At 33.0% G+C, this 27,242-nt stretch overlaps 1 protein-coding gene across 6 annotated transcripts in view; it reads right to left on the bottom strand.

Annotated features, from left to right (window-relative positions):
* Nucleotides 1-27,242, bottom strand: part of trio (trio Rho guanine nucleotide exchange factor) — a 2,234,512-nt gene that overhangs the window by 1,461,154 nt on the left and 746,116 nt on the right. For 4 of the 6 annotated variants that reach the window (XM_069828117.1, XM_069828118.1, XM_069828113.1 and 1 more), the window contains 5 exons: nt 26,626-26,817; nt 22,825-22,956; nt 14,947-15,054; nt 8,179-8,271; nt 4,771-4,803 (listed from right to left, as the gene is read on the bottom strand). In XM_069828117.1, the coding sequence (XP_069684218.1) occupies nt 4,771-4,803; nt 8,179-8,271; nt 14,947-15,054; nt 22,825-22,956; nt 26,626-26,817 (558 nt within the window). The remainder of the gene's footprint in view (nt 1-4,770; nt 4,804-8,178; nt 8,272-14,946; nt 15,055-22,824; nt 22,957-26,625; nt 26,818-27,242) is intronic. The other 2 variants (XM_069828115.1, XM_069828116.1) reach the window with 2 other exon arrangements.

Here is a 27,242-nt window from a genome sequence, read left to right as displayed (position 1 = left end):
CATGAGCTATTCATTCTGAATAACTGCAGGGTTATTTCACTTCCACCCTGTATAAATAACTAACAAAATTTCACATGAAAATGAGTTATGCTAAACTATTCATTGTTGAGTAGGTCTATATCTAGATTGCTCGGGAAAAAGAGTATAAGTCAAAAAATGGCCAAAATAAGGTAAGTCAATATTATGTTGCACCATGACATGTTCTACAGATTGGTATAAACAATATAAGTAAAATAATATAATTATTCAATTAAAATACAATCAGTTTTCTATTATGTTACATTAGCAAACATAAGACTGTAGAGAATTAAATTGCTTGTACTGAAAAGTTGTATATTTTGACTTATTCCCTTTTTCCCGAGCAGTCTAGATATATTCAAGACAGTAGTGAGTGGCTTGTACAGGTGTTATAAATAAAACTTGGGAATAAGAAATTCCGTCATAGATGAAATCATTGCTATATTACTATTTTCGATTAAGAAGTACAAAAGAATAACTAAATTTCTGGTTATGTGAAGTTTGAAGTCGCATAAATAATAAAGTTTAAAGAACTAATACTAGAGAGAAGACATGAATAATAATAATAATAATAATAATAATAATAATAGTAGTAGTAGTAGTAGTAGTAGTAGTAGTAGTAGTAGTAGTAGTAGTAGTAGTAGTAGTAGTAGTAGTAGTAGTAGTAATAATAATCATCATCATCATAATAATACAGTTTCCACAATATTTGATTTGGTGCAAGTTTTCCGAAATTATTTATAACTTCTCTTCTTCACAATACAATGGAAATTGTTTTCATAAATCCGAGTACTAAACTTACATTTACTGTAACTTACAAATAAATGTAAAACATCTTCACTAATTCCAACAATCTTTCACACTACAGTACTTGTAGATGACATATTTTCTAGCACCTTGCTATGTTGAATTGCAACAAGACTAAAACATAAATGATATGCATATTGATGGTAGTTCAGACACTCTCCCAGCTTCGTACATGGAGAAAACAGATGAAAAATAATAACTTCAGCATTTGCACTACATGGGTAATCAACTATGCACAGAATTACCCACAACGGACTGTAAATGTTGGATCAAAGCTGTCATAGAATAGTACCATAATTAATGAAAGGGATATATCTTTACTAAGTTCTCAAATAATAATTAGTGATCATTACAAGCCGCCACTGAATGAAGTGATATTCTATTCTTTAATTGCCAATCTCCAGCAGCATATCATCATTGACATCATGATATCTCCTATGTGACTTTACAGAAAATAATTTTTCAGGAGAAGAAAAAATTAATTAAAATTCAATAGGCCTACCCCTATCTTCGATGATGTAATTTACGTTTATCATACTTGCCAATATTTTCTACCGATTCACATGATCATGTCCAAGATGTGAAGCACTGTATACAGCAATATACTGAAATTTATTTATTTGAAATAAGCTTATTTTTTTCCTTGTCTATACTTAGTACGAAGTTCACGAGATCTTTCAGACCTAACTACTTTTTATTGTTAATTTTTCTACATTATCAATCTTGTAACTCAAGCAATGAAATGAGAAAACTATTTAAATTTATACGTCATACACAAAGTACGTTAATTAGTTAATACCCTACTGTCCAAGTTGCAAAGAACTAATATTAGAAAGGTGATACTTCAAGTTTTTAAAGTTACTAGGGCTGTAACATGTCAGGAATATGGTTCCAACTGCTGAAAGAACATTCCACATGAGTTTTGCCCGTCATTTATATTTTCATTCTAATAACTTTTATTTGGAACCATATCCCTGGAGTGCAGCTCTTGTTACAGAGATAGGAATTAAACACACTTACTTTCATGCAAGTTCAAACAAATTCACATCAGTATAGGATAAAAAGAAGTAAAACAGTAACATACAATTTTGAATGTTACTAAATTTGTTTCAAGTTGTGTTATTTTTACATTATTGTGTCAATGTTCAAACGACCCAATATAACAATCCATTTACTGTAGCTGTTACTAAACATCAATAAAATTATGCGATATTGATGTTTATCAGCTTTTAAGTCATACAGAGAAGCAAATTAACATAACTTGCAAGAAAGTTATAAAATGAATTCCCTGTTATATTCCAGATAAGGAAAACTACACTAATACCAGTACAGAGAACGTATTTACAAAAGCAACAATAAATTTGAGAGAGAGAGAGAGAGAGAGAGAGAGAGAGAGAGAGAGCTTTAATATCAAAAATAGTTATTTTTCGCGGAAATACATTTTGATTAGAATATATATTATACCGGTACCCTTGGAAATGTAAGTTGATTTCTGGAAAGCTACTCGAGGTGAAAGGAGACTAAAAAAGAAAGTAAACAATAAAAAGTTTCTAAAATTTTATTCTAAGCAAACTCAGGCGAAAATTATCCATTAAAACACATTTCTTATGGAAATGGTTACTATAGCATGTTTGACTTCTCTAATTTCAATGTCTTACAAGGCAAAAATGAAGATCACTAACAGTAAATACTATGACTTAAACAGTGACTATCAATCTCCTATTTATAATAAAATATGAAGACTCTTTCATTTCATAACTTGAGTATTAATTATAACCTTTATATACAGTATATCATCAACGGTAATTACAATACATTATCTTATTTTCATATAATATAACAGTTGAAACATCTACAGAGTCTTTCGTATGTAACGAGTCTATCAAAAAATCAACTATTTTGGATAATTTTTTAAAATGATGTTCATCCTCACGAGAAAGAATACTTCCCAGTGCCATACAGTCGATTTGGAAACAAACACCCTATCTCCCACTGCCAGAGGAAGCTACTTATCCACGTGTAATGTGCATTTGATGCCAACTTAAAATGACCTGCAGCATGGCCTTCTATACGCCACGGATAATGGCACATGGCCATGCCTGTACACAGGTGGATCGGTCGCACAGGCCCAATCTGTTGGCCTCCGTGATCACCTGATTTGACTCCTGTGGACTTCTTTTTCTGGGGATTCATCAAGGATCGTGTCTATGCGACTAAGCCACGCACCTTTCCTGAATTAGTGGAATGAACTGAACACACAATGCAAATGGTTACGCCTGACATGCCCACCAGAGTCCATGAAGAGTTGATATGCTGCTTACATTTGTGCATTCAGCAGAACGGAAGACATTTTGAAACTTGTACACCATAATTTCTCAACAATTGAAACTTTTTACATTACGTGTTTCAATAAAGGTTTCAAATGCTAACCATTCTTTTGTTTAATAGTTCTGGCGGCAAGGGGAGGGGGTGTTTGTTTCCAAATCGACTGTACAGCACCAGGAAGGGTTCTTTCTCGTGAGGATGAACATCATTTCAAAAAATTATCCAAAATACAGAAGAACCTCTATTATCCATGGTAATGAATTGGGTGGACTGAACAGTTAATCGAAAAAATCAGATAATCCGTACCATAAAAGATTTTCGTAAATGAAGTGAATAATTCTTGAAGTTTTGTAATTTCCTCCATGGTCTTGTGTTAATACGCTAGGTAGTGGATCAGAAGTTCACTAATTTAAGTTCGGTTGTCAAGGACGTGTTTTTAAGGGACAAGGAAACTCCTTCTAATGGCTATAAGCCGAAAGATAGGAATAGTAGAGATCTCATTTTGTATATTTACATACTCTATACACTTTATCCTTGATTTTTATTAAATCGCGCACAATTTCTCTTTCCCCAAATCACTCAATTATTTGCATTTTTCGATACTTATCACAAAAGTTTTCTTTTGACACTCATGGAATACATTTTATATAGAAGTAGTACAGTACGGCAACTCGAACAGTAGATCAAACTGGAAGTATAAAAAAAAGTATTAATATAACGTACAGTAGTAGCCTACTTTATATGTTTTTGTAGCAAAAAAAGAGTGAGCGAAAAACAGTCAGATAATCCGTCTATCGGTTAGGGGAGAGTCGGGTAGTATCGGACATCGGGTAATATCGGACAGTGAGTTTCTTTCATCTACCTCACGATGATACTACCTGATTGACATGGTTACGTTTCTGTGATGTCGCATAGAGAAACGTAGCCATGTCATTCAGGTACTACCATATGGTGGTAGATGAAAGAAACGCACTGTCCGATATTACCCGATGTCCGATACTACCCGACTCTCCCCTAATAGGGTGTTTGGATAATTGGGGTTCTACTGTAGTTAGTTTTTCGATAGATTCGTTACTTATGAAAGACCCTGCTTATTGCAATTAACAATAAATCATTGGTTTTATGTTTGTACACAATATATTTTTTTTTTCTTTTTGGTATTTGTTTGATTAAACTCACTCTCAAATTTAATTATCTTATGTGCAAATGTTCTCTGTAACAGTACTGGTATGCATATCATATTCTGAATGTAAGAAAAACTAAAGACAAGTTAGATAAAATCTATAATGGAAGATTCCAAATAGTATTTACAATTTCAACAGGAGAGAAATAATGATAAGGAAAATCTGTCAAGAGAATTACTTAGCCCTAAGATAGATAATGAGAAAAACAAGGTATACTTCACACTTAAATCTTAGTAATTTTAATGAAGTGTAGTAATGATTTTGGATGGAAAGCAAGTGGATTCTTCTAACAGAGCTCATGAAAGCAATATAAGGAGGCAGAAGGTCTGCCTGATCTGGCTGTCCTAAACCTACAGTTCAAACGAGTTGAGATATGGCAACACGACACACAAAAACACACCACACTGGTAGCACAAATACAGAAACCCACACTTACTGCTGCGTGACCCTTTGGCTTTCTTCTTGAGTTCTTAAACAAAAAAGTGCAATATCCAAGTGTTAAAAATATGCTATAGGAAATGTTCCTTTAAATATGTCACTTATGTTACAAACATCTAAATTCATAATGATACTCTTTTGGGTCGAGTGTATTTCGAAAGAAGATACTATAAATTTCATAATAATTTATTGTAATCATGATAAAATACCTTGTTATCCTTAAGAATGAGTTCAAATATTAAAAAGAATTCTGCTTCTTACACTTCTTTACTTCCAAAATAATATAAGTATATTAAAGAAATTAGCATGACTATCATATTTGAATCTTAACTCCTATACAACAAGTTTCAATTTACAAAAATTGTATCAAGCTATAGTAGAAAGCTACAGTACCCTACATAAGTTTTCAATCATATTCTCCTACATAAACTTGTTAAATTGTATCATATCTTATAATATCGGACTTCGATAAATAATCATAACTTCTTAGCCTCAAATATTTTCCTAAGCACCTTATTCTCAAACACTCTTAACCTCTGTTCCTCTCTCAAAGTGAGAGCTCAAGTTTCACATCCATACAGAAGAACCAGTAATATAATTGTTTTATAAATTCTAACTTTCAGGTTTTTTGACAGCAAACTGGATGATAAAAGTTTCTCAACCGAATAATAACAGGCATTTCCCGTATTTATTTCTCCCGAGTGTTATTTATATTTGTTACTGTTGCTCCAAGACATCTGAATTTTTTCCACCTCTACAAAGGATAAATTTACAATTTTTATATTTCTATTTCGTACAATATTCTGGTCACGAGACATAATCATATACTTTGTCTTTTTGGGATTTACTTCCAAACAATATCCAATGACACCCCATTCATGACAAAATTCTGCGTACGCCACTGACGGAAATTACCATATATTTCAGTGATAAATAAAAAAATTATATAATTAATTAATTCACCTAGACTTCAATCTTTCTTTCTACAGTTCACTACCGTACCTTCATTCGGCATTCTACTACGAAAAGAAAATCTTTGGTATTTTTATTGTTTCACAATTTCTGATGATTATTCCGATAAGAAACAATTTTCCCCTTCATATATTATTCATTTCCACTAAATTGTAGAGTTTAAAACTACTCTCAAGTAAATGCTACCATTTAGTCGAATCCACATTTAATCTTGCAACGAAAATATAATTTAATGCATATACGATTTAACTTGACCTTCACATCAATAACGAAGGCATATTCCGAGAATAACAGTAAACCCTATAAATAAATCATTGTAAGTCAAATATTAACATACAGTACATTTTCATGTTAAGATTGTACTTTTGCATAGTCATAAAGCATAGTTCATGCTTTTCAAGTCGTTTGTTAAAGTAATATACATCTACCATACATTTTCATTACAGCAAATATCCTCAAACTCCATGCTTTTCAATGTGTATTACATACCTACATGTTAATAATAAATACAGATACTTCCATAAATCCCAAAATTTCTACAATCTACAGCTCATTTATAATGAATTTTAATTTATACACGGAAAAATTTGTTATAATCTATTCCAGTATAATTATATATTTTGTAGTAAAACAATACACATACAATTTAGATTCTGAATCCATTAACTCTTTAAATGTAAGACATTTACAGAACATTGCTTTCTGAAATGATATTAAATTACACATTATACTTAATTCAATATCAAGACATCTCAACATCTAAATTTGACAGAATTTTATTTCACACTGGAAATGAAAAATACTTAAACCAGTCATATAAAATCATCATATAAATGAGCAGCGTCAAATATATAATCGGAATTAGGTTATGATTTACAACTACAACATTATTTTAAATCCAACAAAATTTAAAAGGATTCAGATGTCAAAATATGTGAAAGATAAGAGGTAAGACATTGCAATTCCTTGCAAAGTTAATGTATATGATAAAGAATGTGGAAATAATTTACAATTGAAAGTGACTTTATATTTAGGTTCTAAAAGAATACACTAATCTCATGCCATTTTTCTTAAAGAAAAAAAAAAATTAGATACGTTGATTTTAAATTGAATTGTACATTTAATATGACATTATTTAACGTTATTTTCTATTTAAATTAAATTTAAGAGCTCATATACTTCGAAGATTTTCTGTTATCAATATAACAAATACTGTATTTTTATTCAATATAATTACAAATTATAATGTTGCACATACATTAAAAATGGTGTGGGAAATTGACTTTAAGGGGCTAGGTACATCATAAACCGACAGAGGACATCAAAGTTACCAAAACTAAAATAAAAAAAAGCCAAAAATCTATTTTAACTCCATAGTGTCTCTAACATACCGTAAACTGGGGTAAAGAGGATCACATGTGGTAAAGTGGATCATATGTGTATTGTTAGATAATTCAGCGCCACATGGATCACACATGCAAAGAAAACTATTTTTAGTGGCACTTATAGAAGAAAAGTTTTCTTTTCATGTGTGAAGCATGTGGCGCTGCCTTATCTAGGCAATACACATATGATCCACTTTACCACATGTGATCCTCTTTACCCCAGTTTACAGTACTCTATAGCACATTGCTATATTTTCAATTAAGAATATATATCTTAATATCAGGGCCCTACGACCAATAAATGTACTGATATACGTCAGTAAATATTGTGTATTAGAAAGCCAAATATTTTGTCCATAAGTTACAATGCGGTAATTTCCTATTGCTACTGCATCAGGTATTTCGTTTTAACAAAGAGATTATTTCAGAATATGTTTTATACAGTATGTCTTTCTCGTGTTAAGATATATAACGATGTAAAGATGTATAAGATGCTACTGCATCAGGTATTTCATTTTAACAAAGTGATTATTTCGGCATATATATTATATGTCTTTCTCGTGACAATATGTATAAAGAGATTATTTTAATTTTTATACATTCGTTAGAAATAATAAAATGGCATGAGATAATTTAATTCACAACTGACAGAAAAGATCAGTTCATAAATATAATGCGAACATAAAAAAAAAACAATGTCAGTTTGATGGGATATTGATTCAGTGCAAAACAGTTACCATCTGAATCCCTTTTGTTAGAAAATATTTATAAATAGATCCCAATTGCTAATGAGAAGGCCAGGGCACAAAACACATCACGTCTACACATGTGAGAGCACCAATATCATTCACCTCACTTGTAACCACAAATCAATATTTCATTTAGACTGGAATTAGTCCATTAACATTATCAACTCCTGCTGGCCGGATTAAAGCCACCTCAGCAAACAGTGGGGACGACATCCCTGTCCATTAGTCTGTAGGTGACAGGTTCCCTGTGCAGTGGCCTTCACATCCCAGTACGAGAGAGAGAGAGAAAGAGATGCCTACATGTTTCCGAGTAGCCTGTTCCATCCCGGGTTGGTTACAGATCTGAACCAGGTGGTCAAGTTGATAGAGCAGTTTTTTGCTAGTACTATGGACCTGTGGAGTACCCAACACCTCATTAGTACAAATCCAAAATGTCTTATAAATAATCCAGTACTCTATACATCCATCACCATTTAACAAGCAAGGCATGGTACATGGAGTTTTATGCAGTGGTTTTGGATATATAAGAATCAAATTCTATACTTTGCTTTCCCATTGCTCCACAGCCGAATCTGTAAAGCAGGATCAAGTGAGCAAGCAACAATATGATGTCTGTGGCAGAAATTACAAAGACAAAGCATATAATTTGATTATTTCATCGAATAAATAACACAAAGAATGATAATTACATGTATTTTCATTAATATATATACAGAAACTCAAATAATCTCTTAAATTATATATATATATATATATTTTCTGTTGCAAAATTTATGCATATAATTGAAAATAAAATTGAAACAACAGCAACTGCATGCAGAATTTCGAAAAATATATGTTTACGATGCTTCTTATTGTTTCAGTATACTAATTGGCTGCTAACAACCCCAGATAATGTCAATTAAGATGTTCCAAGACTCTATTACGCTGTCAGAATTTGGACAAATGTAAATCCAAATTCATTACCACAGATGACAGGTTTATGAATAGCTAATATGAATTTTTGAATTGGGCAGGGAAGTCAATAAATTGCCTGGAATTCTCTCATTAAGACGGACTTTCTTTTTAATGAAGCAGTGCTAATGTTTTTATTGCTTTTAAAAATTCACGAATCTCAAATTTAATTATATACAGTAGCAACTATATCACGAAGAGAGACACCATGACACTAAAGAGTTGTGTTGATGATGTTAATAAAATGAAAACTAACAGTTTCTTAATTGTTAAAGTAACACGCGGATGGTATTTCATAATTTTATAAATTCAGAATAACTTGTTGAATTTAAACTTGTGCATCTCATTGGTAATATTAATGAGCACTAGATTTCACAGGAAATTCTCATTAGTAATGAAAGATTACCAAAATTATTACCAGAGCAAATAATTAAATTATATTGTTTAAAATGAACAGATTGAAGCTTCTATTGAAATATGTATATTTAAATTTACAAAATATTACAATAAAACTATACAGGGTATATACATTATTTTATAATGAAGATAATATTTTCTATAAGAATAATTAGGGTGACCAGATTCACATCGACAGAAAAGAGGACACAAAGCTTCAAAAAGGAGGACATTGTTCGAAAAAAGAGAACAGAAAATATGTACTTAGATTTAGGATTGGGCCTATATTATACTATAAATTACGTCAATATCTATTTTCTTACAAAATATTTACAGTACAGATTTAGGCTTATATCATACTTAAAAGTATGTTAATATTACAATAATAATTATGATGAAACTTAATAATAATGCTTTTACAGTTAGCTACATATGAAAGTCAAGGGAACTGTAATTATTAAAGAGGATAGAAAATATCTACCCTATTTAGATTTAGGCTTAGGCCTATATTATACTTAAAATTATGTCAATATCTATTTTATTACAGTACAGTACCGGTATTACATCATCTTATAAGATCCAAAATTGCTGCCGCATTAAGAAATAAGGGTTGGATAGTAGAAGAAGAAATCTCCTGTCTAGCTGAAAATGGGTCAACGAGATGAGTAGATATTTTAGCATACAATGCTGACACTAAACAGGGCATCATTGTGGACCCCACGATACATTTTGAAGTAGAATGTCATCAGTCAGCCGAGGTCCACCTTGAGAAGAAGTCGATCTATGAGCCTACAGTCAACTATTTCAAGCTGAAATATGCCTTAATTCACGTTGAGGTATTCGGCTTGCTCATAGGTGCTCGAGGGGCTAGACCAGTTTTTTTCGAAGAATTTCGACGACAGCTTGCTCTGCCAACATCTCTGAGGGATGACATTATGATAATTGCATTAAAAAAATCCTGCCAAATCCTAATTAATCACATGGTGCCACATTAATAGCAATTGTAATTTTTCACGCCCTTTTCTTTGTTTCCCTTTTTTAAAATTTAATATCTATGTTTACATATGTATATTAATTTTTTTGAGGATATACTGAGTCCGTAAGGACTACCCTCAATGGGGGGGCAGTTCAATATTATTATTATTATTATTATTATTATTATTATTATTATTATTATAAAACTTAATAATAAAATATGATTTTACACTTAACTACACATGAAAGCCAAGGGAACTATAATTATTATAAAAATATATAAAAAGACCACAACCAATGTGAATTTAATATTACTTTGTTTGCAAACAGAGTTATGATCGTTGGCAAAGAATATATTCTGTCGATGCTGCTGCCACCTGCAGGAAAATTACTTGAAAAGGCGTCAAATCAGATAATTTCAAAATATCAGACATATAAATTACGAAAAGGAGGACATTTCATGATTGTTTTAAAATCTGCCCGGATCCAGGACAAAGGCCTAAAAAGGAGGACATGTCCGGACAAAAGAGGACGTATGGTCACCCTAAGAATAATGTCAAAATGTAAACCACGCTGAAACTTCAGGAAATGAAAAGCTGATGAATGAAGGACAATGTTTGAAACTTCTATTTAGTTCAATGCCCAATCATTGCTAAGATAGTTCAGCATTGGATAACAACATTTTCTTAAAATAAAAACAATGACTTCTAAAATATATTACTGCCGAGATGTAAATGGCTTTTTCACGAAAAAATATATTTTCTCTTAATATTCAAATCCGACTGCAGAGCATTCAGATATATGCTGGATTCATCTACACAGTTTTATCCCATTGTTATGAAAACTTTGGTACAAAATTCAGGTGAATGATACATTATTTGACCAACTATTGAAGATATTCAATGAAATGCTGATTGCAGCCTAACTACAAATATCTATGGCATGCGCTGGTTAAAAGGAGTATGTATAAAATTATCTTATGATATAAAAATTGTGTTTACACAAAACTATAGTTTTTAAGTTTGCTGGTTCCATCGTCTTCAGGTATGGTTATTTCTGCAGTTTCCTAGTATGACAGTGTGAATAATTATTTCATTTCTGGGATGGAGACATCTGTAAGGCGAATTTATAACCCCAATAATATGTTAGGCGAGGATGGAGACAAACACAGCTGAATTTTTATGTGAATGAGAAACAGTTCGGTGGTAATTTTTATCTGAAACTCTCAACCCAAACATCGGCTTCTTTCAAATACCACAAATCTAAGAAACGAACTTCCCACCCAAAAGAAGTCTTGCAAAGGATTTACAAATCCGCTGCCCTAAATAGGGTTTGAAACCACGAAAATAGGATTCAATACCAAACATCTAACCAATAGATTGTGGTTTATAAATAGAGGACACGATTATTTCCATTATTCACTGTATTTTTTTAATCCTCTCCTACGATATTTTGCACTGAACTACATAGTAAAGTAGAAGGTATATTTATTTATAGTTTTGTTAATTATTATCTTACTATATTTTATTTACTGTCTTTTCATGGTGATACTGAAAATTGATTCTATCATATACTGAACTTGTCTATGTGGTAATGTAAGGTTATATAACATTTATGATTAAAATAACGCCTAAATATTTTAATGTCATATTTTTATGAGTTTTAGAGCTTATTATTTAAATTCATAGGCGTCTATTAGGGGAGCCACGGGAGACTTGAGTCTCCCACCCTCAGCTCTGTAACTTTAAACGTTTCAAGTTGATTTATTTTTTATTTTCATGCTTCGAAATGAAATCATTTCCGGTACTGTGGTTTATAAGTAGAGGATACGATTATTTCCAGTTTAATTATTTTTTTATTCACTGTATTTTTTAATTTTCTCCTACGATATTTTGCATTGAACTACATAGTAACGTAGAAGGTATATTTATTTATAATTTTATTAATTACCTTACTGTATTTTATTTACTTGCATTGTAATCCCTAGGTACTTAAAATGTCGCTTCAGCGTCAGCGTACGTTCTCCGCAGACGATGTAATCATCTTTATTCAGTCACCCTCCTCTCCTAAATACCATTAGTTCGGTCTTCAATGCATTTACTACTAGTTCGTTTTCATCTGCCCATTGGGTAATGAGATCCATTCCTTTCTGCAGATCTTTTGTTATTGGAGGCTAGGACCATCTACACCAGCATGTGAGGAATTGCTACGAGAGCTCCGAATGAAGAGGGACTCCATAAGTGAAAGCTTCTACAATACTGACGCCATGGTAAATCAGGAATGGATGCGAGCAGAATATGAACTGAGGCACGCAGTGACGCGTTTTGCGATCCATGGTTTCCACCATTGCATCTGCACCAGGAAGTCTTTCCACCAGACCTGTCATGATTGTATATGTGTTCTGTGTAGTGAACAATGTGACACTTACCATGCCTTATATTGTAACAAGAGATCAGTATCACTGATTGAATTTTGTACAAACTAGAGTCAGTGTAGTGTACAGTGTGACAGTGTACACAGTGAATAGGGATTATAAAGAATGGACACTGAGCGAATTTTCCTGTGTTTTGTTTCTCTGTGCGCCAGCGTATAGTTCCACTTTCAAGCACTAGAGGTTAGTCTAATCGAGCATACGCCAAGATAATAATTGAGAATAGAGTTGAGACACAGGATCCAAACATCGCCTACCTTACTGCATAATCCAGTAACGCTTTGCTTCAAATAAATTCAAGTTAACAGCTTTTTCTTATTTCTCAGTGACAAACTAGTTGTAATAATAATATTTTATATTTCAGATATCATAAATTATATTATAAAATAATATAGGTAATACATTATAAAATTAAGTATCGAATTCGTTTAATATTTGTATATAATATAATATAGGTACAGTATATGGTTTTACTTCTCATAAGAGTTTTGTTTTTCCATTTTCAGCGCTATCAAATCATTACATATTTTAATTGTTGTTGGGGTCAACGTCTCAACTCTCATTATAAAGGAACTCTAGAGTCTAGACATTACAGTTAATGACGGATTTATTATTTTATGGATCCAATTTATTTTATTTGAGTACATAATGTGCCTAGATATATTAATTATATGTGTTATATTTCCGCTGTGTCGACTGCTAGCTGGTGTGATGTCAGTGCCAACTCTAGGGAGAAAGCAGAATCTCATGCTTTAGCTGGCTTGAAGGTCATTGAAATCAGTCCGGCTACATCAAAGGTACCGACGCGAAGTGTCCATTCTTTATAATCCCTATTCGCTGGTGTACATCTCAACAACCTTCTAGACTAGAGTCATATGGACTTTTGCCCATTGGGCGCTTTACATTTTATTATTGTATTTTATTTACTGTTTTTCATGGTGATACGGTACTGAAAATTAATTCTATCATATATTGAACTTGTCTATGTGGTAATGCAAGGTTAAATGAAATTTATGATTAAAATAACGCGTGAACATTTTAATGTCATATGTTTACGAGTTTTCAGCTTATTAATTAAGTTCATGGGCGTCAATTAGGGGAGCCAAGGGAGACTTGAGTCTCCCACCCACCCTCAGCTCTACAACTTTAAATGTATCAGGTTGATTTATTTTTTATTTTCATGCTCCGATCATTTCAGAAAATTGAAACAGCGATCTGACTGCAGTAGAGAATGGAGCTTCCAGTTTCTATAAATTTCTCATCAGCAGCATAGCCAACTAAATTTATGAAATGATCATTAAGCAGTCTTTCAGCACACTTCATCGTGTGAAAACATAGCTAATAAGTACAATATCAAGAGATCACCTGTCTTTTGAGTGTTCACAGGAAGAGAGTGAAAGGATTCGACTTGGAAGAGAGAGCTTTAGAAAAAAATTTTAAAAGCAAGAGAAATTGTTTTTTTCTGATAAATACTTGTATTAGAGTTGTTTCCAAACATACTGCATAGTGTAAGAGTCTTACTTGTATTTCAATGTTTCCAATTTAATTTGAAACTGAAAAATTTAGTCTTTTCTTCACTCTCAGTATGCATATTTTTAATTTAAAAAAATTACCGATTTTTATTATTTTCATTTTCATTATAAAAGTCATTATTTTCAATAACATTTGCAAATAGATTTTTATTTTTTTTTAATTAATTCTCAGCCACATTTTTATGAAAACTAGTGCTGAAACTCTTAAATAATTGGCTCGTGATAATTTTATTATGTTCAAATGCTGTAAAGTTTCTTTCACAACTTCAAATTATTGAACTTCCCCCCCCCCCCTCGGAAGGGCTTCACACCACTCTGGTAGCTGAAATTGAGATCTTCGTCAGCCCCCTCGCCCCCACACCCTTTGGAAAATACATATGGGCGTCCTTGATTATGATTTATACAAAGTAAGCATGCATTTAGAGATGGTTTGAGATTACAACGTTTAAAGCATTGATTTTTATATACTTTAAGTATATTTAGAGTATAAAAATACGGCTTCTGCTATAAGAACTAGCCTTTCACAAATGAGTGACTCTTCAGACCAATCCATATAATGAGAGACTGAAATAAATACTCTTTTAAATAAATATATACAATTTTGAAGCACGCTTCCCAGGCTACAAAATTACAACCCACTGCCCAAAACACCACAACCTTCCAAGCAAATCCCAAAAAACATTGCCACCAAATTGAAAACTGTAAGAGAGAAAAAGATAGGAGATTAAAATACCCCAACTGCTTGCGATATAATCGTGATAAAATTAAGTGTTGTCATACATTGTTGCTGAAAATACAATCCCTGGCAGTTCCCATCAGTGGGAAACAGTGGCACACTTGGACCATGATATCAAGGCCATTGAGGAGGGCCTGGTAGGCATTATACACCTGCAAGAACAACCAAACACACGGACAAACAGACCACATGAATACACTCATATGCATGTACACACGTACATTCGGGTGGGTGTGATATGCACAGCACGGGCACTACCAATGCGGCAGCGTCAACAGCAGCAGCGGCAGCGGCAGCAGGAGTCATGGCTGGCTACGCATTGCACCCACATCAATTACTACTCAGGCAAAGCCCAATGCCACGGGAGGAGATCTAACATCGGAACATTCGGTGCAGTAACAAGCAAAGCACCATTCCTTTCATATCTATGGGCGTTGACACAAGTATTCAGAAGGAGGGGAAGTTCCTGATACACATTATGACAGGTCTAGTAACAAATTTGTCATTCTGTCCTCTAATATATTTCCATTATCGCACCAAACGAAATGGAAATTAATTTTTATAGAAAAAAGAGCAGTAGCAGTAGCAGTAGTAGTAGTAGTAGTAGTAGTAGTAGTAGTAGTAGTAGTAATAGTGGTGGTAGTAGAAGTATGGACAGTATTATTATTAGCAGTAGTAGTAGTAGTAGTAGTAGTAGTAGTAGTAGTAGTAGTGTTAATAGTAGTAGTACTGATGGAATAATACTAGCAACAATGGTAGTAGTAGTAGTAGTAGTAGTAGTAGTAGTAGTAGTAGTAGTAGTAGTAGTAGTAGTAGTAGTAGTAGTAATAGAGTTGCCAGGTTTTCAAACTGAAAATACAGGAAATTTTGGAAATAATTGCCAAAATCGTTCCATCAACACATTATGAACATGTTTTATCTGTAAGAGTAGTATAACTGTACACAAAAGTAATTTAAAATGAATCTCCTAGCAATATTAATACTTGCAACTTGCTTTGTATTCATTCAGAAACTTTTATAATTGATATTTCCCTTAACAAAACACGTTAAAAATTAATGAGAATTTGTCATTGTAGATTAAACTGAAAAATATGTAATTAGAGTAACTTTCATAGCATCATAGCACTATTCATATTTATCATTTAAATAAATAAATTACAGGAGAAAATATTATCAAATACGTAAGACAGGGGACTGGCGAAAATGTGGATAAAATACGGGAGAACCTGTAAAAACGGGAGACCTGGCAACCCTAAGTACTAGAGACAATAGTAGGAGAAATAGTCATGACAATAGTAGTAACAGTAACAGTTTATTGACAACTAATAAATGAATACCGTACTGAATATTGAATAAATAGTAGTGACAATAGGATAACAACAAAAGCATTAGTAATGATAGCAGTGATATTATTTATAACAATACTGACAGTATAAAGAGTGCTTCATAATTATAGATACAATCTGCAGGGGTGAGTAGAGGATAATGAAACAGAACAAAAAGTTTTAATAAACATCAGTCCGTAAACCAGCTGTTTCCGAAGTCTATGGGATTTTATTATGTCTCATCAGTACAGGTACTATGGGGTAACACAACATCCGATATGCACTGGAGGAAAAGAGCGTTATAATATATGCTCAATATGATCACGGTTCTTGTTAAGTTAGGCATGAGCACGTTTTCTCATTGAAAATCGTAGGCCTAATCTCTGGCATGTCTCTAATGAGTTCACAACCATTGACAATGTGTTACCAGTGTTCGTTGACATTAACAAGAATGCTGGAATACACAAAACATTAAAATATCCTCAAACAAAAAATCCAGAGGATTCAAGTCGGGGGAATTGGGAGGCCTCGATGTTGGTAAACCATGGCCAATACACCTGTTATGGAAGCTTGTGTATAAGAACTCTAGAACGTTCAAATTAAAGTGAACTGGTACTCCGTCATGCAGCTGCCTTTCTCAAAGAGGCACTTCATCCAAAAGTCACGAAGGTAGCTCATGTTAGGTATGCACGTCCATTAAGTCTGCTAAGTAAGAAATGAGATTCCAAATGCACAAGATTAATTTTATTCAAATGGTGGCCACAGTGATGACATCATATCTCGAAAACGGTTGGTTTTCGGACCAATGTTAATTAGTACTTTTTGCTTGTATCATTTTCCTCAAGTAACCCTGCAGTTTTTACCTATAATTATGAAACAGCTGTGTAGTGACAGTGGTAACAGTACTAGTAGAAGTAACAGCAATATGCATAATAATTATGGTGATAGTGACAGTTGACAGTAGTGAAAGCAGTAACGGTAATATTAAAAGTACCGTACTAGTAATAATGATTGCATTTAAAGTAGTTTAACTGGTACTGATAGTATTAATAGTGTAGGTTGTGTAGTGGTAGTAGTAATAGTGCTAGTAGTTATGGTGATAGTAATACTGGTGGTGGTAGTAGTAGTAGTAGTAGTAGTAGTAGTAGTAGTAGTAGTAGTAGTAGTAGTAACAATTTGAAACTATCAATATACTTTTCGATACACCTACTGCTGTGGTAATGAGTTATACCAGCAAAAAAAATTCTTCACTCTTTATTATGTGTGCGAGAATTTAGTTCAAGTAATTATTAATTCCAATGTGACAAGAGGTACAATTTTACATTGCAGATATAAGTTAAAATTTATTATCATCATTATGATGTTAGAAATTCTAGGTTATGTTTTCGGTACATTCAGAAGATTACAATGTCTGCAACTGATACAATAGTCTCTGTAAAGAGTTTGTTATGAATAACCTCATGACACTTCAAAATCAGATATGTAAGAAAGTTGTAGTGAGAATGAAGGTGAAAAAAACCACTACTTGGAAGTACCGTTATGTACTTTGTTTAATTTCATGTTCATAAGTACATCGTTCATAAAAATTGTTTAATGAAAACAAGTGAGGGTATTCCTACTCCTTGTCATACTCTGTCTATGCCCATATTCATACTGAGAGGATCTGAAACGGGAAAAGGAAGGTAGGGTAATGAAACAAAAAAAAAGTGCAATTTAGAGGGTACAAATTGTGCCAAGATGTCAAAACAAAAAAAATGTTATCCTACATTACGCAAACAACCAAATCTGGGGAACATAATTTACTTCACCTAATAATGCTAATTAAAAGACAAAAAGAACAAAACATAACACATAAGAGAGGAAGAATTATCAGCTTGCCTTTGATAATTTTCCATCTGGAACCAAACAGTCCTACAAGTACATACAAAATACCATGATGTTACAATTTGGAATCTGACAATATTACAAAACTCAGTTTCTTTCGTACAATATTTCTTTGGAAACTCAACATAATATTAAGCAGGTTTCAGTAAAATGTAACTAAGTATTCACACAACATAGAGTGGAAACGTAAAACAATGGTGCACTCTGGAGGACAGGGCTGGTACTAGCAGGTAAGAAAGGTCACATAGAGGCGACAGAGATGAAATTGGCGGCGAGTGAAGGGACTCTCAGAGTGCAGTATGATAGACATCTAGCCCTAACAGCTCACACCATCACCAGTAATGAAAGAATGAAGTTTAATTTCTACGAAATTTCTTTAAAATTCTCTCGATTTTCATTAACATGTCTGGACTGTAAAATCACAAGCTACTAAAACGCTTCATTTCTTTAGCATGTGTGTGAATTTCATTTGTTTAATTTACAAAAATGAGCAGCAGTACATGACAGATACTTTCTTATTACAGATCTATACTGAGTGTAAGCGGTATAGACACCCTACCGAAATTTTGATAAATGGTAGTTATTGTAATTCTAAACAAAAAATTCTGAATAAAGTTTGCTCCAATCCCAGTAGTTTCCCCACAAATGACGACTACTTCAGAGTCTAATACTTTCAGAAAGGATAGTAGTTTGAATTGGAATATGACAAAAACTATAGCATTCATGTTTAGAAAACAAATGAACAACCTGATGTTATTGTTGGCTCATAGGTCTTAAATTAAGTAGTAAATGAGAATATGACAAAAACAATAGCATTCATGTTTAGAAAACAAATGACCAAACTGATTTAATTGTTAGCTGATAGCGTCATAAATTAATTAGTAAATTAGAATATGGCAAAAGCAATAGAATTCATGTTTAGAAAACAAATGAACAATCTGATGTTATTGTTGGCTCATAACATGATAAATTAAGTAGTAAATTAGAATATGACAAAAACAATAGAATTCATGTCTAGAAAACAAACGAACAAACTGATTTTATTGTTAGCTGATAGCGTCATAAATTAATTAGTAAATTAGAATATGACAAAAACAATAGAATTCATGTTTAGAAAACAAATCAACAATATGATGTTATTGTTGACTGATAGCGTCATAAATAAATTAGTTAATGAGAATATGATAAAAACAATAGAATTCATGTTTAGAAAACAAATGAACAAACTGATTTTATTGTTGGCTGATAGCGTCATAAATTAATTAGTTCCCGTTAATTAGCGTCATAAATTAATTAGTTGCCTGTTAATTATTTAAAATTATATTTATTTCTGATTAAATAATTTATTAAATTATTTATTTATTAATGAATTAAGAGATAATTTAATTGTTAAAATTATTATTTAGCTATTTGATTTCAATTTTCAGCTACTGATACCAATTGTGTAAAATTCTCTTTTAAAATAACTGGAATATTATATCTTAGTATGTGATTAAAAAATGTTAAATATAAGCAACAATATGTTTTTGAAGAATACTACATTTTATTACCTTTTCTGAAAACATACAATGCATTATTTTTTAATTTAAACTCAAGTATTTCCAAAAATGTAGAGTTCTTTGACGGGAACACCATCCCTATCACCAGTAAAATTTTCTGTATCTATACTGTTTACACCTTGTATAACATGTAGCATCAAAATATTATTTTAAACAAAGATGTTACACATTGTTCAATGTGACATTCTTTCTTCCAGATTTCATTTGAAAATTCATTTGCTAGAGTTCTCTATTTGCTCTAACTTTACTCTACTTTACAAGATAATATTACAACAACAATGACTGACACTCTCAAGAATAAGGCACTTTTCTCCTCCTATTACTAACAAAAACGAGTCTAGTTACGAACGCGTTAAAATCAAAATTAAATCCGTGGTGCAACAGCCCAGGGATGACCAAGACCGAAACTTGGCCTCACGTCCATATGCCTCAGCAGAGGTGAACAAGCATCAAACAGTACAGGAGTAATGGGCGATCAGCATGATAATCCCCCCCCCCCCAATCGTTATAGCTAGCTTAAGAAACCGGATTTCGCTACTCACTGTAGCTCGTCAAATTCACCACAATGCTGGATAAGCACCATCCCATACACTGGTCGAAATTACACGAGAAGATTTCTTCCTCCTTGAGGACTCGAACCAATACTCATTTCACATAGCTAGTCCAAAACATGACCCCTTAGACAATTTAACAACAGTGCAGTACATGTAGCTACTATACAATTATGTGGAGAACAGTTATTAGACAAAACCGGACTTTTTGGACCACATGCTGTACAATGTTTCATTTGAAACTATTTTTATGTAATATAGCATCAAGCAAATCGTTTTGGCATTATAGTTTCAAATAATCTTAAGTTGATATTTTAAAATAAAAAACTTATATTTCATATTCATGGGTTGATTTGTGTAAGGTGACCCAATGAAACAAGTGATTTTGAGATTCGTGTCTTTTCGGCTGTTGTCGGTTATTTTAATTATTACATGCAACAATCTATTCTTCATTTGATAGCATTTATTTATAATGGATCATTGGACGGTTGAACAACGTGCTTTTACTATTAAGGCATATTACAAAAAAAAAAAAAATGATAGTTTCATTGCTGCACAATGGCTATTTCGACGCCATTACCAGAGACCGGAAGTTTAGGCATTATGAATCATTAAAATAGGCAGACAAAAAGGCATCATAAATAGCTAAAATAGGCTGGCAAAAAGGGATTATAAATAGCTAAAATACGCAATAAAAGGCAATTACAAAAACCTTGCACTAGACCCATAACCTTGCACTTTCCACAAAGGGATTTCGGCAGCAAGAAAAGCTTTACATAGGTCGAATGCAAATTGAGATTTTCGACTCGATGTTGCAATTACTGTTGGAAGCAAAGAAATCTTCTTCCTAGTAGCCGTAGAAAGTGCATTTTTGTGTTGCGATATGAAATATTTAGCTAGCTATAACAACATCGCAATGAAAACTGGAAGAAAAATAACCGTTAAAAATAACGTTAGACCCCCACTCATTGTTGCCTTGTCAAATAAACACAAGCGATAATTAAAACGCTGTTATACATTTCTGAGTGCTGCACTCATTGTTGCAAAGAGAATATCAACTGACTGAAAGACAATAATATACATTCTGTGAAGTCACTTTCATTGTAGCGGTTATAGAAATAAATTAAAATATACCTGTAGGAAATTTTTAATAATAAATTAATAAATAATAGATAAATAATAAAATAAAGGCAAAAAAACATTTATTTTGTAAATTAGGCATTTATATTAAAAAAGAAAGAAAAGGGCAACATAAAACTGTGATGTTTCAATCACAAAGGTATAATTCGTACAGATTTACTTTCAAAATGAAGATAGATTTAACACATTTAAAAAGGTATTCTGCCAAAGTTCCGGTCTCTGGTCATTACAATATCCATTGCAATGATCCGATACCATCAGTCCATGCAATAAAAATCTGGATTCAGAACTGTGAAGTAAATGGTTCTACATTAAAGAAGAAGTCATCAGATAAGCAAAGATCTGTATGTACCCCGGAAAATATCAACGTCGTAAGAGTTGCTATGATCCACAGTCCTAAACGTTTTGTCTGTCGTCATGCAATTTCACTTGGCTTGGTGGAGACATTAAAAGATGCTGATAAATTAAACTGCATGACTTTTTGCCAACAATTCTTGGATCTAAATGTTAACAAAGACATTGTCCACAATATGCTTATGAGTGATGAAGCTCATTTTCATCTCTCTGGATACGTCACAAAACTTTCGATTCTGCTCACCAATTAACACCTGATATACATGAGGAACCGTAACACAATGCCAAAGTCACAGTTTGGTGTGCAATAGCGTGATTTGGAATCATCGGTTCTTATTTCTTTGAGGACGATAATGGGACATCTGTTACTGTAACATCACAGCAATATGTCTGATAGATTCAAGAATTTTTGTCTCAACAAATCCTCTCATCAATAGAGACACGTGGTTTCAACAGGATGGTGCAACCAGTCACACGGCTAGACTTAGACTTGAAGAATGTGTGCAAAGAAATGGGTCCCACCTGCAGAATGTAGTGTTTAGAAAATAAGAATTTCATGAGGTACAGGTAAATGCTATTGTGTATGAAAGTTTCGTTTCAAAGTAATTGGTTCAATAATTGTTAAAGTTTTAAAATCGTCGGTTTCATTGGCTCACCCTGTAGCTACTAATTCTGAAGAAAATCCAATTAGTAGTATAGAATAAAGTGTAAATGGACAGAACAGCGCACATTCTATAAAAAAAATCGGTAAAAGAGAAGCTATAAAGACGTATTTTCGTAAAAAAGGGCAAAACATGTTTTTTTTGTTTGTTTGTTTTTTTCTTTTTCAAAATATGTTGATATTTCATTTCATATAATAAGAAAGTAATAGCAGCATTGATTTATCTAAAATACTCCAAGCTTTATTTTAATATAGTATCCCTCGGGCTAATTCTAAAGTAACAATAAGAAACAAATCCATCTGCAACTTTAATGGATACAGTACGACAAGCACAAGGACTGTAATGGCAACATTAAATGCATAGGAAACATTGAAAGTTCTTTTTCCTACACCCAGCCTGCCCCGAGAGGCCCAACAGTACAGCAGCCAAATGGTTGACACAACTCACCTCAGTATAGGCTTGGCACATGGATTCGTACAGGTTTTGGTGCTGATGAATTGCAGTCTCCAGGATCATTATCTCGCTCGGAATGCTCATGTTTTCACAGGCCTGATTCCAGTTGGATACATTTTCTACGTACTGCAGGAATAACAGCAAAATTAGGTTTGGAAAACAACAATACAAACCAGTGATTTTAGCAATATGAATTAACATTCATTCCTTGTAGCATTTATGAACCCAAGATTTCGCAATACACATAATTTTAGGACATAGTAGATAACTGGGTCATATTTTAATGTGACTATTACACTTTTACTACGTCATACTACCTTTGACCAACAAAACGGTACGAAAGGACGTGTTTCAACCAATCTTGGCTGCTTATCGCACAATTTTATCACTTCTGTAACATTTGTTTATTTTATCACTTCCCTAGCATGTTTGTTTGTATCACTTCCCTAGTATTTGTTTCTTTGTTTGCCAGCATTTCAAACTGCAAATTATTTACGGTATTATAAAACATGCTTTACGCTCGTCATTTGTTTCTCGCATAGACAGTCGACTGAAAATGGCAGCTCTGTTCAAACGTTTCGGTGAAGCCAACATTAGTGAAAAAGAATTTTAGGAAGTCAATTAATGTCTATTTTATTGCATAAGAGTACTTAATTTTTTCTAATCTCTATATACTTGTCCACACCTGTGGAGTAACGGTTAGAGCGTCTAGCCGCGAAACCAGGTGGCCCGGGTTCGATTCCCGGTCGGGGCAAGTTACCTGGTTGAGGTTTTTTCCGGGGTTTTCCCTCAACCCAATATGAGCTAATGCTGGGTAACTTTCGGTGTTCGACCCCGGACTCATTTCACCGGCATTATCACCTTCATCTCATTCAGACGCTAAATAACCTGAGATGTTGATAAAGCATCGTAAAATAACCTACTAAAATAAAAATCTATATACTTTCTTCTGTTTTTATCACCTCCCTACCATTTGTTCTTTTGTTTGCCAACATTTCAAACTGCAAATTCTTTACGGTACTATTTTATTTTTTTTTATTTTATTGGGTTATTTTACAACGCTGTATCAACATCTAGGTTATTTAGCGTCTGAATGATATGAAGGTGATAATGCCGGTGAAATGAGTCCGGGGTCCAACACCGAAAGTTACCCAGCATTTGCTCGTATTGGGTTGAGGGAAAACCCCGGAAAAAACCTCAACCAGGTAACTTGCCCCGACCGGGACTCGAACCCGAGCCACCTGGTTTCGCAGCCAGACGCGCTGACCGTTACTCCACAGGTGTGGACTTTAAGGTACTATAAAACATGCTTTGCGACAGTCATTTGTTTATCGCATAGACAGTCAACTTAAAGTGGTGGCTCCGTTCAAACGTTTTGGTGAAGCTAACATTAGTGAAATAGAATTTTAGTAAGTCAATATTTTATTGTATTAGAGTACTTTATTTCTTCTAATCTTCATATACTTTCTTCTAATCGTATAATAGTAATGTAAAGGCTGGTTCACAATAAACCGGGAACGGAAACGACAACGAGAACGAGAACGGAAATATTGTTAAAATAATTTATTTAAATGTAAGCATTCGCAATTGATAGTTATAAACATTTGTGACACACCATTCAACGATAAAACTTAGTTATGCATTTTATTAATGGATATAAGATATATTAATTTAATAATACAGCCAATTAAAAATAACATAAGAACGAAAACCTTTTCGCATTAATTGGCAGATCGTTATGTCTTTCTTGTACGGAAAGCTCATGATCGTCATGAGCAGAACGAACATCTGGAATCACAGTGAAATTGAAGTAAAACAATTTAATGGTCATATACTAGACATGTTGGTACCCATTTCAATAAATAAGATAAATTAACCTATGGAGTTAGATTGGTTCAAACCTCATCGAAACTCGGGTTATATTACGTATGTCAGCATGTAGTAAAACGTAGGATGACTACAAATTAGTGTACTGTGTGGTTAACGAAAGAAGAGCGTAAGTGAATACTGGCTAATACTAGCGATTAGATGCAACAGAGAATGAATAAATCTTTTAATCTACAAGTTAGAATCGAAAAGGTAGATTCCAAACTGGCCTAAGTCCAAATGACAAGTTATGAGAAAAATGACAAAAACTGATTAAATAAATTTGACGCCCTTAGATCCGTTTGAAAAAAAAAACATATGCAGACAATAGGTCAAGACTTGAGAGCCTGTTAAATAAATTTACACAGTTATATATGGGCTTCAAAAGGATAAATTAAAACGGGACTAAAGCAAGTTAAATTCTTAAAAAAAGAACTTAGGACATTTTGGAATCCACCTATTAAATTGTGAAATTGTGGCTATAATAATTAAATGTCTCTTTCTTTCTAAATGGTACTGTGAAAATATACGGACTGTGTAACTTTATCGGTCATTATTAAAAGGAACTAAGCTAAATGGTACTGCGAAAATATAAGGACTATGTAACTTGATCGGTCATTATTAAAAGGAACTAAGCTAAATGGCACTGAGAAAATATACGGACTGTGTAACTTGATCGGTCATTATTAAAAGGAACTAAGCTAAATGGCACTGAGAAAATATATGGACTGTGTAACTTGATCGGTCATTATTAAAAGGAACTAAGCTAAATGGTACTGTGAAAATATACGGACTGTGTAACTTGAGCGTTAATTATTAAAAGGAACTAAGCTAAATGGTACTGCGAAAATATAAGGACTGTGTAACTTGAGAGTTCATTATTAAAAGGAACTAAGCTAAATGGTACTGCGAAAATATACGGCTGTGTAACTTGATCGGTCATTATTAAAAGGAACTAAGCTAAATGGTACTGCGAAAATATACGGACTGTGTAACTTTATCGGTCATTATTAAAAGGAACTAATCTAAATGGCACTGCGAAAATATACGGACTGTGTAACTTGATCGATCATTACTAAAAGGAACTAAGCTAAATGGTACTGTGAAAATATACGGACTGTGTAACTTTATCGGTCATTATTAAAAGGAACTAAGCTAAATGGCACTGCGAAAATATAAGGACTGTGTAACTTCATCGGTCATTATTAAAAGGAACTAAGCTAAATGGTACTGCGAAAATATACGGACTGTGTAACTTGATCGGTCATTATTAAAAGGAACTAAGCTAAATGGTACTGTGAAAATATACGGACTGTGTAACTTGATCGGTCATTACTAAAAGGAACTAAGCTAAATGGCACTGTGAAAATATAAAGACTGTGTAACTTGATCGGTCATTATTAAAAGGAACTAAGCTAAATGGCACTGCGAAAATATAAGGACTGTGTAACTTTATCGGTCATTATTAAAAGGAACTAAGCTAAATGGTACTGTGAAAATATGCGGACTGTGTAACTTGATCGGTCATTATTAAAAGGAACTAAGCTAAATGGCACTGCGAAAATATAAGGACTGTGTAACTTGATCGGTCATTATTAAAAGGAACTAAGTCAGTTCTTGACGGAATGGAGATTTTGATTGATTTCTTAAGTTTTTTTCTGGATTTAATAAAGGATGAAATAAACTAATTATACTTTCTAGCATGGTGAGTGATACGCAAATCCAACAGAAAAGTAACTTCAAAATTATTAAGCTAGTAGAAGTTTTCTTCGATTATTATCACAATACTGAATAAGATGACTTATTGTTAGTGACTTTTAACAATGATGGGTTCAACTATTAATTTAGGTATGTCAATGAGAACAGTTCACGATTAGTAAAATAAGAAGATTAAAGAAGAAAACTAACATTGAAATATATGTAACTTACTTGTTCTGCTTTATGATGGAAAAGAACTGAGAGAGCTAAAACCGAGGTGCGTTCATCTAGTCCAGCAGCGAATTCTTTCCATGTCCTGTCCAGATGTGCTGCTATAGTTCGAATGTGTTGAGAGGCATAATGGTTACTCTCGATTAATCGAGAAGCTACTGTCAATATTCGATTGATATTTACGTGCATATTCTGTAAAAAAAGAGTAATATAATAATCACGTCATTTTCTTCACAACCTTTATTTCTTAAAACTTCGATCTCCCTACACACCATACACGGGACAGACGTCTGATTTGTGTGTTCCGTTATATTACGATGAAATTAAAGTGAGAAGTAGTATAACTTTCTAAATTTACAATATCTAGAAAATTAAATATGCGAGTTTTTGTAAGGTCGAAATCAGTAACAGGTTAGGTTTGGTTTGTTTAGGCTTTTGGTACGACTTTCAGAGACTACTGTATACTCTTTTTGGTAGACTGGTACACAGATAGACTCTGGACCGAAGAAAAGAGTGCAACATCATAATAATATTACACAGTTACGTGATCATTACGTGAAAATGTCGGAAAAAAAAATGTTAACTTGCGAATTCTAAACAAGGCAGTAGAGCAAGTG

The sequence above is a fragment of the Periplaneta americana genome, chromosome 6 (assembly GCF_040183065.1).
Source record: "Periplaneta americana isolate PAMFEO1 chromosome 6, P.americana_PAMFEO1_priV1, whole genome shotgun sequence".
Taxonomy (NCBI): domain Eukaryota; kingdom Metazoa; phylum Arthropoda; class Insecta; order Blattodea; family Blattidae; genus Periplaneta; species Periplaneta americana.
Note: the sequence above shows the minus strand (reverse complement) of the source record. Positions and strands in the feature narration are given on the sequence as shown.